Source organism: Sceloporus undulatus, chromosome 4, assembly GCF_019175285.1.
Source record: "Sceloporus undulatus isolate JIND9_A2432 ecotype Alabama chromosome 4, SceUnd_v1.1, whole genome shotgun sequence".
Taxonomy (NCBI): Eukaryota; Metazoa; Chordata; class Lepidosauria; order Squamata; family Phrynosomatidae; genus Sceloporus; species Sceloporus undulatus.
Window position 1 is genome coordinate 89940596 of NC_056525.1, and position 15182 is coordinate 89955777.

A 15182-nucleotide genomic window follows, 5' to 3' on the forward strand; every position below is an offset into this window, starting at 1 on the left:
AAGCCAGTTCAAGATTGAGGGCAACTATTTCTGTCTTGGATCTGTTTAACTCAAAGGAGTTAAACACATGGGGCCTCTGCCATCGGGTGTCTGCATCTGGCAATGGGATCTAAATGTGTGGTTCCCATTTGTTTGATTGATACCACTCTATTACCAGTCCCAGAGCATGGACATTACCTTTGTGGGGTGAGTATAGGTATTCTGAAGGCACCAGATCTCATTTGATCTTGGAAACTAAGCATAGCCAACTCTGATTAGTAATTGGATGGGAGACCACCAATTAACACCAAGTGCTGTATGCTGTATTTCAGAGGAAAGCACTAGCAATACCACCACTGAATATTCCTTGCCTAAGAAAGTCCTATTAAATTCATGGGGTTACTATAAGTTGATAGGCAGCTTTAAGGCACATATTAGAAATTGAAAGTTTGCGGAAATGTTGAAACTGAAAGGGGATGGGACTTTTTTCCTTCTTTTTTTAATCTGGAGGGGGGCATTTTGGGAAAGTATAAGTAGTACTTTTTAAATATATCAAACCCAATCTTATTCTACTGGTTTAACAACACAAAATGCTTCAGTATTTTACTAATAATGTAATATTGTTGTGATTTTATTGAATATTGTAACTTGTATTGTTATTTTAACTGATGTAATCCCACCTCAATCTGAAGGGAGAGGCAGGAAATATAAATAAAATATTATTTATTTATTTATTCATAACATATTCAGTAAATAACATTTTACTAGTTGGTAAAGCCTTAATTTTGCATGAGCAAAAACATAACCTATACTAGAGATACCTGCAGTTGCTGCATTCTTTTGCTATCCAAGGGGTAGGAAAAATAAAAAGAGAAACCTAAAATTTTGTAGTAATGTGTTATTTATATACAAAGTCCTGTGCATAGCTGGATGCACATTTTAACTCAACCTTGAAAGTATTGTATTCTTCAATACTGTATTATTATGAGCAATTTAATCCCCCATGATTCTACTCTCCTAATGATAGTGACACTCACCTAGTGCAGAAATTAATCTTGGATTTAAGTTTCATATATATCAATGATCTGGAAGCCAAAACATTAAGGAATGGTTGAAGTAGTTGGCCTTGTTTAGCCTGGAGAAGGGAAGACTGAGATGTGATCTATTAGTTGTCTTCAATTATCTAAAAGGCTGTCATGTGGAAGATGGAGTGAAGTTTTTTTCATACTGCTTCAGAACGTAGATCCAAATTCAAATTACTAAAAAGGAGATTGCAAGTAAACATTAGAAAGAATTTCCTAACAGTAATTGCTATGAGAAGAGATGACTCACTAGAAAACAGGTATTGTTGGTAAGGCGGTGTGCAATAGGAAAAGAGGAAGACCACATTACAGATGGTTAAATTCAATTAGGGAAGCCACGGCCCTGAGTCTGCAAGACCTGATCAGGGATGTTGATGACAGGGTGACTTAGAAGTCTCTTTTAAATAGGATCACCATAAGTTAAGAGCAATGAGCTATTGGACAGTGCAATAGACTCCTTTGGAATGTGGAGGACTTTCCTTGGTTGTCTCAAAGGTGCTATGAGATCCCCTGGCATCTCTTTCACTGCAGGTTTATAAATAGAATTTGATTGCCCACCAATCACGATTGTTTTAAAATGGGCTCCTGTAATGGTAGAGAGTTGGACTAGCTGTGCCCTTTGGTCTCTTCCAATTTTATGGTTCTGTGATATATGCAGGAATTATGCTTTAATTATATAATACACATGTTCATAAAAGGCAGTTCCTGGTATTCTGAATAAAATATCTTGAAAAGCATTTCAGTAAATAAAAGGGGAAATTTTCATACTCTTCTGTTTTCCCCATAGTTTTCCATATTTTCTAGTTGAAATTGAAAAATTGTCTGTTGGGGGAGGAGGGGAGAGGCTGTTTTTGCTCATCTCTCTCTCCTTTCTTTTGGACCTTTATCTCTCTAATTACAGCTCTCAGATTGTTCCATAGAGAGTGGTCATGATGGCTGGAGGACATGGGTTCTGTAGCCTTAAAAATTTGCTTCCTCAGGTTCTGCCAATCCAAGGTTCGTTTCTGATGTTATTGACAGAATCCAGTGCTCATTTTTATTTAAATGATCACTGTTTTCAGCATGGGCAGCATAGGGTGACTGATGAGTGTGTACACATGTATATCGTTGAATTGTGGCTTTGTGTTCTGTTTTATATTTTCATTATAAAAACCCCTACCTTGGAATTCTTACCATTCTTTCAAGAGAATGGTGGAATTTGCATTAGAGCCACTTGGCACAGTTTATATTTTCTTCCCCTAATCATATCTGCTCAAAAATGAGAATTTTGAGTCAGTAACTATTGTTTGTTTAGCTATCTTTGGGAATAGCCTTATTGGGACAGCCAAAACTGTTTTGTTTGGTGTAATTTAACATTAAAAAAAACCTGACAGAGCTGGTGTTCTTACTGCTTTGCTAAAATGTGTCTAACAGCTGTTTCTTTTCCAGCTTTAAATATCACCTAAAATTTTCAAGTCTCACTCCATAAATTAAAAGTCTGTAGTTTAAAAACTATTTGAATAATTAAAGAAAAAACAGTTGTAGGAGAGTGAGTGAACATGACCTAGTAACTTGAACTTGGATCTTGGAGCAAATTCCCCAAGGATTATATTACTTGGTTGGCTGCTTCACACACTTTGAGCTTTTGGATAAGTTACTACATTTCTGTGCACACAGCTCTGCATTTGTAAGATGAGAACAGTACTACTCCATCTCTTCAGGTTCTGCTTTATGAAACTGCTTTGAATGAAGGGGGAGAAAGTCCGGTATAGTTCCATATAGTAAGAAGAATATGGCACCAGCTAGTACTGAAGTTTTTTTTTTAAATCAATTTGTATAAGGAATGACATTTAGTATTTGTAGTTGTCTTGAAGCTGAGGCACACAGTAATATCACAAATCCAGTTTCTCAAGCAGGAAAGTAGTGACCACAGCCACCATTATGCTTGTTAATGGAGAACAGCACTAGGGAGTACAGTCCTTTTCCATGGATTTTGGCTGAAATTCTCTTGGTGCACTACACTGGTGTAGCTGTATCGGTGAAAGAGGTAGAAGGAGGAAAAAGACTGCAGTCACAAAGCAGAGAAAATCACTGCCCTCACCATTAGGAGGGAAGGGATTAGACTGTTTTACCATTACTTGGCTGCTGGGTGAGCTCTTGGAAGTCAGCATGTTCTGGGAAGGCTGACTTTGAAATTGCCTGTCCAAAGTTCAGCCTACAAGCTAAGCAATGCCGAGGCAGGCTGCTCAGAATCTGCAGCATTTCCTTCCTGATCATGTTGATCATTTTCTCTACTTTCTTATGCAGCAATCCTGCAAAAGGTACAATGTACTTTACTGCAGTGCCCCTAACAGTATTTTGGCCTTGGAGTTGGGGAAATAGTAGTGATGAAAAAATGAGAGGTGTGAAGGAGAGACCAAACATGGTGAAAATCGTCAGATTTTGCTGGCAGTGTAGGTTTTGAATGATGTTAAAATTCTGTTATTTAAAACTAAGGGTCTCATTTTTATCATGCAGGAAAATAAAGATAGAAAATAAGAAAATAGCAATAGTATTGCAGTAGAAGATCCTCACATTCCCAATGGGGTTGCTCCTATTTAGAATTTTGGCCAGAGCTTAGAAAGTTACTTTTTTGGACAAGAATTCCCCAGCCATAATGACCACTGACTGGGGGATTTTGTGAGTTGTAGTCCATAGTCTTTACTATGCAGGACCAAAGCCACAATTTGACTGAAGACTGTCTTCACAACATGAGGTCAGTTCCATATTGAATCTAGGCCATCCCTGCCTTAAACTGATTTAAAAGGTCCCCCCAAACAACACTGGGCAGCAGTTGGGACAGTGTTCCACTCTGCCACCTGGCACCACTGCTGCTGGCACAAGATGCTCCCTCAGGTCACAACGAGGCATGTAGCCATGTGATTGACCTCGTTTTCAACCTCAGAAGGAACTACCTACACCAATTGCAGCTGCACTGGGTGGCACAGCAGGATGTGTGTGTATAGAGCTGCCCAGCATTGCTCCAGAATGTAGAATACTTTGGGAGCAGCCCACAGTATTCTGGCTAGTGTGGACCTGCCCATAGTTCAGTAAATAATTTTTCCAAGCTCTGGTTTGTAGTTGCTCATATAGAAATCTGCACTGAGACATATCTATGAAGCTCTTTCTGTTCAGTATAATGGAAACTAGACAGAAAATGCTCAGCCTTTCTTCCAGACAGGAGAAGTTAACGTGTCTTTCTGAGGAGAGTATTCAGACAAGACTTAGGACCTTACTGCACAAGGCTCCTGGGACATGATGAGAATGGTCCAAAAGGGGCCAGGAAGGGAACGGAACAAGTGGAGGATGCATTTTACTGCACACATAAGTCCCTCACTCGTTCCGTTCCCTTCCGTTCCATTCCCAATCTGTCCCAGAGGACTGTGATTTTTGAGAACTGTTCTGAACAGGTCTCAAAAATCGCCCCCTCTGGAACAGATTGGGAACGGAACAAAATGAGTGAGGGACTTCTATGTGCAGTAAAATACATTCCCCACTCGTTCCAGGCCCCTTCCGTTCTCGTTGTGTTCTGGGGAGCCCCTGTGCAGTAAGGTCCTTAGTTCTGCTTCTTTGCTGAAAAGAGGCCCCTAAGTCAAGGAGCAAAGAGGTGGGTGGGTGGTTGGTTGGTTGGTTTCTTTCTTTCTTTCTTTCTTTCTTTCTTTCTTTCTTTCTTTCTTTCTTTTTCAAGTCCACAAGATCAGGCATGTTTTGCTACCTGCATGGCTTTGCTGTGTACATTTGTTTGTTATATACAATGTATTGACTTTAAGGTCTTATGGTCTTAGGACAGGGGGATGCAGGTGTCAATAAACAATATAAAACAACCACAGTCAGAAGATCAGCACTCAAGTACAAAAGGAAAAAATACGATCCAGTTCACTTGTGCTTGTCTTCATTCTTCCTCTCCAGCTGGTATTTCAGAGAGAAGAAGTTGGGGCCCAGCCCCAGACTACATTGTGTGACATCTTTTCATTAACCTCTTGCTCAGTGAAAATTTGCAGTCTTGTTAAATGGAGCAGAAGAACAACTGCCTTGGTTTCAAACACCTTATGATTCCTTCATGGCTGTTTTTCTGGGGGGGGGGGGGTAGTCTTCAATACTCCCATGCTGAGTTAAACAAGCAGGATGCCTTGGTGCCTTAAGGGAATCCTTTACCATGAATCTGTAAAATGAATGATCTAGCAGACAGTTAAAAAGACCAGCTATGTATCGGCTAAGGAACATTTCTTCACTTTTTAGGAAGTTCCTGCATTATGCTGGATTGGGTAACAATTTGGTTAATCATATCTATTGCCAGGGTGCTCGTGCTGATGGAATTATTGTAAATTTTGTATTTAAATTAGATATAATCTCACTGTCTCCTACCTTCAACTGTATGCTTTGTCCATCTACTCCAACCATATGCACTGGAAAGGGTTTGGACTAGATGACCTTTGGTACCTTCCAACATTGTGGTGCTTTGTATAAGTAGCAGAAAATGTAAGACTGTTCTCCATGCATCTGAAAATTTACCCATATAAACCCATGTAATAAATCTGTCAGTCTTAAAAAATACAATGCAATTCTTTGTTGCTTTGCTTCAACAGACCTTTGAAACAGATTGGCAAACGTCACTAATATTCCTCAATTATTATCACTTTTGATTTGTGTTTTTAGTTCTTTGCCTTCAAACGTGCATTAAGTTCCAGTTAGTTTAGTACAGCTTTATGAATATTCTATATGTATATGTCCTGTATTAGTGGTATGAAAATGATAGTGTTGTATAAAGTGCAGTCAGCCCTCCTTATCCACAGATTTTTTTTATCCATGGATTGAAGCATCCGTGGCTTGAAAATATTTTTTAAAAGTATAAATTCCAAATAGCAAACCTTCATTTTGCCATTTTATATAAGTGACATCATTTTGCTATGGGACTTGATCATCCAAAGATTTTATTATTTGGGGTGGTGATGGTCCTGGAACCAAACTCCAGCTGATAACAAGAACACTACAGTGCACCAAGGATGTCTCTTTACAATTTCCCCCTTCTTTTTAATCCTTGGGGTAGTCTCTTTTAGGTCTGTTGACACATGACAGTATATGCTGGAAGGGCTGAACAGTGCATCTGAACTTAACATTGTCAAAATATTCCCCTAAAAAGAGTAGTATTCAATATGCCCTTCTTTGAGAGAAAGCACCAGTCAGCTTACTAATAATATAAAAATACAATAACCATTTGACAGTTTGGGATCATATAAGCATATAGTTTTAGTAAGTAATATGTTGTACAATTCCTTTCAGACATATTAATCCTTCTTTTTACCAAACTAGTGCTTGATATTTTCCTAGGCTTGCAATATTACTCATTCCCTCCCCAACCTTTTTTTTATTTCTTTTTTAAATAGTTCTTGCTGACAACCTGAAATCTAACCCAGGAATTAAATGGCAATACTTTAGTTCAGAAGAAGGCATTTTTACTGTGTTTCCAGCCCACAAATTTCGATGCAAGGGAAATTATGAACATCGCAGCAGGTATAACTTGTAAATGTTTTTTTAATTATATGTAGAAAGCCTATTGCTGAATAATATGAATAACTTGCTTTGTAGTTCAGAGTTTATCCTGTAGCCATTTCATACAACCATATAGGTGCAATGGCTCTATGTCAAGTTTCAGCACATGGTGCAGTCATGTGGTCCTAGAATGGTCCCACAACAAATGACAGTCAGAATGCCATTGTTCAATCAAAATTACCTCTGAAGTTGAACCACAAAGAGAGAATTAGATCACTTGCAGAATGAAGCAGTTATAAATCTCCTTCATAATATAGTAACTAGTCCCTTGAACCCATATTGTCAGTGCAGCTGTGTGGTCATGTGAGCTGTAGTGTTCCTAAACACTAAATACTTTCACACAGATTAAATCAGAGACAGGATTGTGGTATATGTATTATTCTGGTTTGTTTATTAATATTATCTCTGAATGTTAGTTAATGCTACAAAGATTCTGGCAAACTCTTAAAAACTAGTAAGTTTTATTTGGCACAAACACTTATGGACCAGCTCACTTCTTCAGATGCATTAAACAGCTTCATCCACTGCAGTCCATGAGAGCTTATTCCAAATAAAACATTTCAGTTCTTAAGGTGTCACAGAACTACTTGTGCTTTTTCTGCAATACACTAACAAAGTTATTTCCCCTTCACATTAGTTAATGTCCATTATGAGCTTTTAAAATCCAATTTTGTTACCAATGTATAATTAAAGGTTATTTTAAAATGAAGAGGTGATCATGCCAACTGTTTTATTTTGTTGCCTTTAACCTTATCCTGCATTCCTTTTCCCTTTTAAAAACAACTAGAGTTCTTTGTCTTTTGATGCAGTAATATTTAGAGCTAAAGTTCCTTTGTTTATATCAAAGAGTCTTTGGTTGAGACCAACTGAAAGCTAGAGCAGGGTGTGTGTTCCTGTTTTGCTTTTTTAATTTCCTTAGTCAAGATTAGTCCAATTTGTTCTAGCTTTCAACCCTCAAAGAAAAACAAAGCAATAACAACAACTGTCTAGTTAAACCAAGGTTGGGAAATATTTTCCCACCAAACATACAAAGCATAGCTCATTTTTATGCCTATTCTGGAGTGAGCCCCAGTGTAACAGGCCCTCCCTCTTTTTAAGGTACAGCTTAGTGTCATTCAATTGCCTTCCTGCCTGGAAAGCACAGTTCAGGTCTCTGCAATTTATTTAACATTCTAAAACTTTTAAATATCTCCTTATTTCCAAAACTAATTGGAGATAACAGCATCCTCTCATCTCTCATCATTGACTACAAATGACAGCAGGAAAGGCTTGCTAGTCAGATGGATAACCACTTCATGTCCTTTTGGAGGTTCCCTATCCATCAACTAGCAAGTACTCCATGGTTTTAACAAACTTGGCAAAGCTTTTTTAAATAGTATATCAAAATAAGAAAGCCTTACAGAGCATGACCTATATGAATGAATTCTAGAACATTAATGGAAAGGAACCTAGACTTTATCTTATGATTATATAAATCTACACCTAATTCTCTAATGCAGTTTTACACTGCTTGCATGGATTTTGCGCATTATGACACAGTAATTATTGGGTTAGAATTGTTGTATCAAGTACTACAGATATACACCATGTCAGTCTTAATTCTATATATATATATATATATATATATATATGAGATTTATTTTTAGAAAAAAGATGGAGTATTATTTATCAAAACATTATAATTCGTTATACTGACACTAAATGATAGATATGATATAAATCAGTATAGACCAACAAGTATAGATTGTTATGCCAGATTTGAGGAACAGGCCATGGAGACTATTCGTACTGTATACCAGTCCCTCTGCTCCCCCCCCCCCTGGATTTCTGGCCAGGCTAACATGCTTTTAATGTCTCAGTGTTTATCATGTTTGTCCTCTTAAAAATCCCATCAGGTAGGTCATTATTATTCCAGCTTTTATATATTGGGAGGTAAAGTGAAGAGAAAGCATTTTGCCTACGGCTGCCAAGCAAGTCACTGGCTCATCAGGGATTTGCTAAACCTAAAATCAACACATGAAATGAAAAAAATACAGGGAGCATTCAAAACATGTTCCAATCAGTTTTTAAAATGCCCTCAATTTGGGTCATCTAGATTTATTTGCAACACATTTGCAATGCTAAAGCAAGGCCTATCCTAATCCTCTGCCATTTCCCCATCCCCTTAACTGGAAATGATGCAAAAATAAACAGTAATGCAGTTTCTAATTCTTTTTTCCACTCATTTTAGGCCTGTCTACGTCTCTACGGTTAGACCGCAGTCTAAGCACATAGTTGTCATTGTGGATCATGGGGCTTCAGTGACAGAGACACAACTCCAGATTGCTAAAGATGCAGCCCAAGTTATTCTGAATTCAATAGATGAACATGATAAAGTGAGTTAAATAAAAAAGTGAAAGCACAGCCCTAATCCACACAGTCTTTCTCAATGGGGATTGGATGGGGTGGACATGCTTCTTCACCATGAGTCATGTCTGCTTGCAGATACCCTTGGTGTTACATCCACAGAAACCCATATGGGTGCATATCCGTTGCCAGGAGTATTCCAACTAATGTAGATCCTAGAGAAAATATTTGGAGGCTGTGGGGAGGCTGCTATGGCTCAGTTGACTCCAAGACTGTTTAAATATTTGAAGGGATGTCATATTGAGGAGGGATCAAGCTTGTTTTCTGCTGCTCCAGAGAACAGGACCTAGAACAAAGGAAAAGACATTTCACCTCAGCATTAGGAGGAACTTCCTGACAATAAGGGCTGTTCGACAGTGGAACACACTCCCTTGGAGAGTGGTGGAGTCCCCTTCCTTGGAGGTCTTTAAAACAGAGGCTGGATGGCCATCTGTCGGGTATGCTTTGATTGAGAGTTCCTGCATGGCAGGGGGTTGGACTGGATGGCCCTTGTGCTCTCTCCTAACTCTATGATTCTAAGAACTTCTATTTCCTTATTACAACATAGTATCAAGCCCCTTGGTTTCACTGCTTTTGGAACAAGTATGAGGGAACCTCCTTCACATCACTTATAGTACCCAAGTAGTGTGGGCCAGCAGAGTTTTGGAAGTGATAGATGATCAGCCACTTTACTACTCCCTTGTGTTCCATTTTGAATTGTGTGTGTTTGTATGTGAATTATTTCTGCACAGAATATGTTCAAAGTGCCTCCCAGGGCCAGTGTGGCAACACTACCCCTGTGCAGGAGATGGAGGGAAGAGCCTCCAAAGCAGGGTTATTTCACTCTCCTTCCTTCATGTTCCACATTTCTGAGAAGGAAATTAGAGGATTCCTTCTGTGACCACTACAAATGAGATTGTTTCCACATGTTGTAGTCAGCAGAAAATCCCAGCCCTTCCCTTTGCCCTGTATTTGACAGTTAACTTTGCTCTTCCCTTAAATGTTACGCTGTTGCAGTCTTGATATTTATTAACCATAATTTGGTGTAGTGCTTTTTAGTGTTGGACTATGACTCTGGAGACCAGGGTTTGAATCCCCACTGAGCCATGGAAACACACTGGGTGACTTTGAGCAAGTCACACACTCTCAGCCTCATAGAAAGGCAAGGGGAAATGTTGCCAAGAAAACCACTTAGGGTTGCCATAAGTCAGAAACAACTTGAAGTCAACAACAACAATCTAGAAACATAGTAGTGATATTCAGCGTTTGGAAATGTTCCTTTTTGGGCTATGCTTTCCAGAAATCTCCAGCCAGCACAATCACTGAGATTCTGAGAGTTGTAATCTAAAAAGTGATATTTTCAAGTCCTTGTGGTTTCTGAAATAGCAGTATGGAATACAGATGTCAACGTTTATATGACAGAAGAAACCATATTACTTCTTTGGCAAAACAAAGACAAAAATCCTTCTTCTATAAGCCTAGCCTTTCTTTACTTGACAGGTTTGTACTTCAAGCTTTATTTTCTTAGACAATTGAATTTTAAATCCACATAGTCCAGTGTGTGCTATAGCAGAACACATAAAAAAATTCTAAGCAGTAAGGTAATCCAGTGTATAAATATATCTATCTATCTATATTTTTTCTCTTTTAAGATCTCTGTGTTAACTGTGGCAGACACAGTAAGAATCTGCTCCTTGGATCAGTGCTATAAGACATTTCTGTCTCCTGCCACCAGTGAGACAAAAAGGAAAATGTCCACTTTCGTTAGTAATATAAAGTCATCTGACAGCCCTACTCAGCATGCAGCAGGATTTCAAAAAGCATTTCAGTTGATAAGAAATACAAACAATAGCACTAAACAGCAAGCAAGTAAGTCTATTATTATGCACTATTAATTCTTTTTTTCTTTATCCTTGCATCTTTCTCGCTTGCATTTATACTCCCTTTTTAAAATAAATTGAATTTCCCCTTTTAGCAGGGGATAAAAGTGGTAACATTTTGTATATTAAAATTATTACCTGGAATGACAAGGAATGGGTTGGATCCAAGCTTAATAATGATTAGAATACATAGAAATTTCCATAGTTAAGATTTAATTCAATCAAGATTAAATTATTTAATTTAGGTCTATTCTGAACAGTCTGGACCTAAACACTGTATTTTAAATTAATAGGTTAAATAGCAACTATAAAGCATCTTCCTTTCCATTTGTATTTATACACCTACCAACTCTTCTTTTTTCACATCTCTTAATAATTTTAAGGCCCTTATTAGGAGATAGTTCTCACATAGAATGAGAACATGGATCAAATATTGGTATCTTTTTTGGATGAATTATTGTCTAAGCTTCTCACATTGATTTTTTAAACCATAGGCATATAGGGGCCTAGATAAAGTTATGGAGCAGGAGTGACCAGCTTTATTTTCCACTGAAGGTTTCATTCCCAGAAGAACTTGGAAAAATTATTTTTGGACTGTAACCTTCAGTGATTCTTGGAGTTGTATACCTAATCAATCAACCAATCAATCAACTTTCCAAGTTCTGGTCTCCTTGTGAGGATTCTGTTGGGTGCAAAATGTCAGTGGCATACAGGGTCATAGCCAAACTAGAATGGTGTCCACCTTTTCTCTTTCTGCTACCTCCTTAGGCCAGTCTCCCTATTTCTTTCCACTCAGCAATCTGAGAAGAATTGATAAACTGCTCTTCCCAAATGTCTGAACTAATAACTTGCAAAAAATAGGCTGAAGGCCACTTCAAATTAGGCCATAAGCAGTAGGCTGCCCATCCCTGATCCAGAGGACTTGGATGGAGTTCTGTTGTGAAACTAAGCAGGTCTGGGCCTTGGCAGCTTATGGATGGAATATTGCCAGAACAATACTAGGCCATTACCCAAGGCATACTGTAGGTGTGTATGCAGTGTAGATAATATCTAGTAACATATAGTCTGCTATGAACAAAAGGACAGGAATTTCAGACAAAGCATATTTTTATTCAAATAACTAAATGTATGGCATACTAAAGATAGTTTTTAATCTAGCAAAAATAAGGGGTGAGCTGTACAGTACCAAAGAGTTTATATATACCAGAAGGTATATCCATCAAACTTAGCCACTGTGTGCCCTGCTTTCGACATGCAAGCACAGTCCATTAGAATTGAACAGCTATATCATGGCCAGAGTGCATCACATGTTAATGGCAATGCTTCATGCACACACCCTCCTAAAATGGTTTGTGTACACAATCTTGTATATACTCAATAGCTAATGTACACTAATCTAAACAAGCTAACCTAATAAAGTTAAAAATAGTATAACCTCCATCCCACATCCATCCTGATAGTTAAAAGTGCTAAATAAACATGCAGTTCATAATAAATGTTAGCTAAAACTTCAAACTTGCCCTCTGGTTTAGCATTAAGCAAGAATGCAGTACACTGATTGACATAAACCTATATTTAATACAGTTGAGGTGGGGAGTAACTGAAGAACAGCTTCACATCCAGTAATGAACTTTTGGCTGCTTTTATTCAGAGCTTATTCAGAGTTCCAATGTCACATGGTGTTTATCTTTCCACTTGTTCAACCAGAACCAGTCATTCTTCTCCACATCCAGCAGTCTCTCTTTGTGAGAAGGCCTGTAGCTCAGATTTTTGACAGTATGCCAGGCAGGTCTACTGCTAGCAGGTGAAAGGAAGAGAGTTCTGTTTGTGCTGGAACTGAACACAGATGTCTGTGCTGAATCCAGACCTCCAGTTAAAAAAAGAAAAAAAAATAGCTGCTTACAGCCTTAGCAATCTTTGTTGGGTTCAAAATCACGAGGATTTTTTAAAATTATTCATGTAGGAAGGCCCTTAATACAACTTGTACATCCTCCTCCCCCATCTTAATGGAACATACCTTATTCTTATAGCAGAAGCATTGAATATTATCCACAAGCAATTGCATTGAAAGACCATACTACTCTGTAATTTCAAAAAGAGGATGTGCGAAGTACTTCCATTTCCTTGTAAACAATCTCCTTGCTTGTTTTCTTTTCTAGCACAAAAATGATTGTTCTGGTGTATTGTGAGATTTTTTTAAAAACATCCTGCTCTTCCCAGCAGGCTGTGCACACATGTCAAAGAATCCATACATCCCTGCCTCCGCCCGGAGGTTTGTAATGCAAAACATTATTGAAGCATATCTGGTATGAAAGATAAGAATGATACTGAAAAGACAGTTGTTTATGTACCCCTCAGCCTTTCAGCAGAGAGCAATGGACACTTCTTAATTAATTTACACTCCCACAGTTCTTTTCATTCCAAGAGGATTTACAAAGCTTTTATAAATGATAAATCCATATGCAACTTTTATGCAATTCAGTAACTCAGGAGGAAAGAAGAGACAAGGGCCAATATTCTTATGGATATAGTCTGTTGACTGTGGCAATTTATGCAAAGAGACTGAAAACACTTGAGTATCTTTCACTTCAGTTTCTTAGTACAACAAAATACAAGATTTTGAAATTATGAGGATGGACTTTTTTTGTAGCATGAGCTTTAGAGCCGTAAAGTTAAATCCAGAAGACCAATGTTTTAGTAATCCATTCTGGCTAAGTTAATGATGTCAATAATATCTCCCTAACTCAATCTTCTTCAGGCACTGGACCCTCCTCTATAAATTTTTGTTTGCCTGAGAAAACAATAGGGGGATCATTCTGTTGTTGAACAGAAATTGTAATTACTTCTTTCTCCATTACTCTTTCCAAATATGTTGGAGTTAAGGTTTCTTAGTAGAATCTATTTTTTGTATTGAAATGAGTGCACAGGTGAGGGAGGTAAAACCCACCCTCCCTTGCCTTACCTGGCCATTCCCAGATATCTTCTTTCATGCTTTCTCCCCTTCATCCAATATTGAAAGAGACCTTAAATGGACAGTGAGTAAGAATATGTATTTTGTGTGTTTATTGCAGATTTTAGAATTGGAAAGCATAGCCTCCTGCCCATTATACCCATACTGTCACTCTTTGTAGGTGACCTAACTTTTTGTTACTTTGGATACAAGGTATTTTTATTTGGAGGTGAAAGTTAATTTTTTGGATTTTGTCTGGATTGAAGGATTTCCAAGAATGATTTAGAACCATTATTAGCTGAAGTGGAATTGATGTTTATAATCCAATGTTGCATACACATAATATTTGTTAATATATTATAACAATTTCAATCTTATTTTTCTTCTTAGATACAGATATGGTCATTATTTATTTATCAGCTGGAATAACATCAAGAGATCCATCAGAAGATGGCAAAAAAGCCACCCTTCGTGTCATCAATGAAGAAAATAGTTTTCTTAACAACTCTGTAATGATCCTTACCTATGCTCTAATTAATGGTAAGGGGCAGTTAGTACTGTTTTTCTAATAAATGCAACTTCCAAGATTGCCTCTATTGTCTGACAATTTTCACATTTCAAAAAGTAATGTTGGATCAGAGAACCTGGAATCCTGCACTGGCAAAGTATTTTTCATGTATTACTTTTCTTACTATTTTTCACAGTGATTTTTGCATTGGTCTATATATATATTTCAGAAACACCTCAGAAACTGTATTTTGAAGTCTGCCCTTTGTTTACCTGTGATGTCTGTTTTGCAGAGGGAGTTACAGTTTTAAAAGAACTAGCATTTCTCCGAGATCTGGCAGAACAAAACTCAGCAAAGTATGGGGTGCCTGACCGAACTGCATTACCTGTGATAAAAGGGAGCATGATGGTCCTGAATCAGCTGAGCAATTTGGAAACTACAGTTGGACGGTTTTATACAAATCTCCCAAATCACATGATTGATGAAGCAGTCTTCAGTTTGCCTTTTTTGGATGAAATGGGAGATGGTAAGTGTTTAAAAAGATCTGCCAAATTGAAGATACCTTCCTTTCTGATTAGAACATTTTACCTGTGTATTCCATTAGTAATTTGTAGCAAACTTAGTAGCTGGGATTTTTACATGTCTGCTCCTTAGAGAAACTGTTATGCTAGGAAGACTGCTCATAGAGACATTGCATTGAAAATACTCTGCCCAAAGTACAGGAAGCTTGTTGTGTGGAAAATAAGAGCAATGTGACATTGCTTGCAGAAATCATGATGTGCTAGGTTACAGTGTCAAGGGGAAATTCTTCTGTTCGTAGTTCTGCACAT

At 37.8% G+C, this 15182-nt stretch overlaps 1 protein-coding gene across 3 annotated transcripts in view; it reads left to right on the forward strand.

Annotated features, from left to right (window-relative positions):
• Positions 1 to 15182, forward strand: part of CACHD1 (cache domain containing 1) — a 162333-nt gene that overhangs the window by 95412 nt on the left and 51739 nt on the right. For all 3 annotated transcript variants that reach the window (XM_042463873.1, XM_042463871.1, XM_042463874.1), the window contains exons 5-9: positions 6464 to 6590; positions 8860 to 9004; positions 10667 to 10883; positions 14235 to 14384; positions 14645 to 14878. In XM_042463873.1, the coding sequence (XP_042319807.1) occupies positions 6464 to 6590; positions 8860 to 9004; positions 10667 to 10883; positions 14235 to 14384; positions 14645 to 14878 (873 nt within the window). The remainder of the gene's footprint in view (positions 1 to 6463; positions 6591 to 8859; positions 9005 to 10666; positions 10884 to 14234; positions 14385 to 14644; positions 14879 to 15182) is intronic.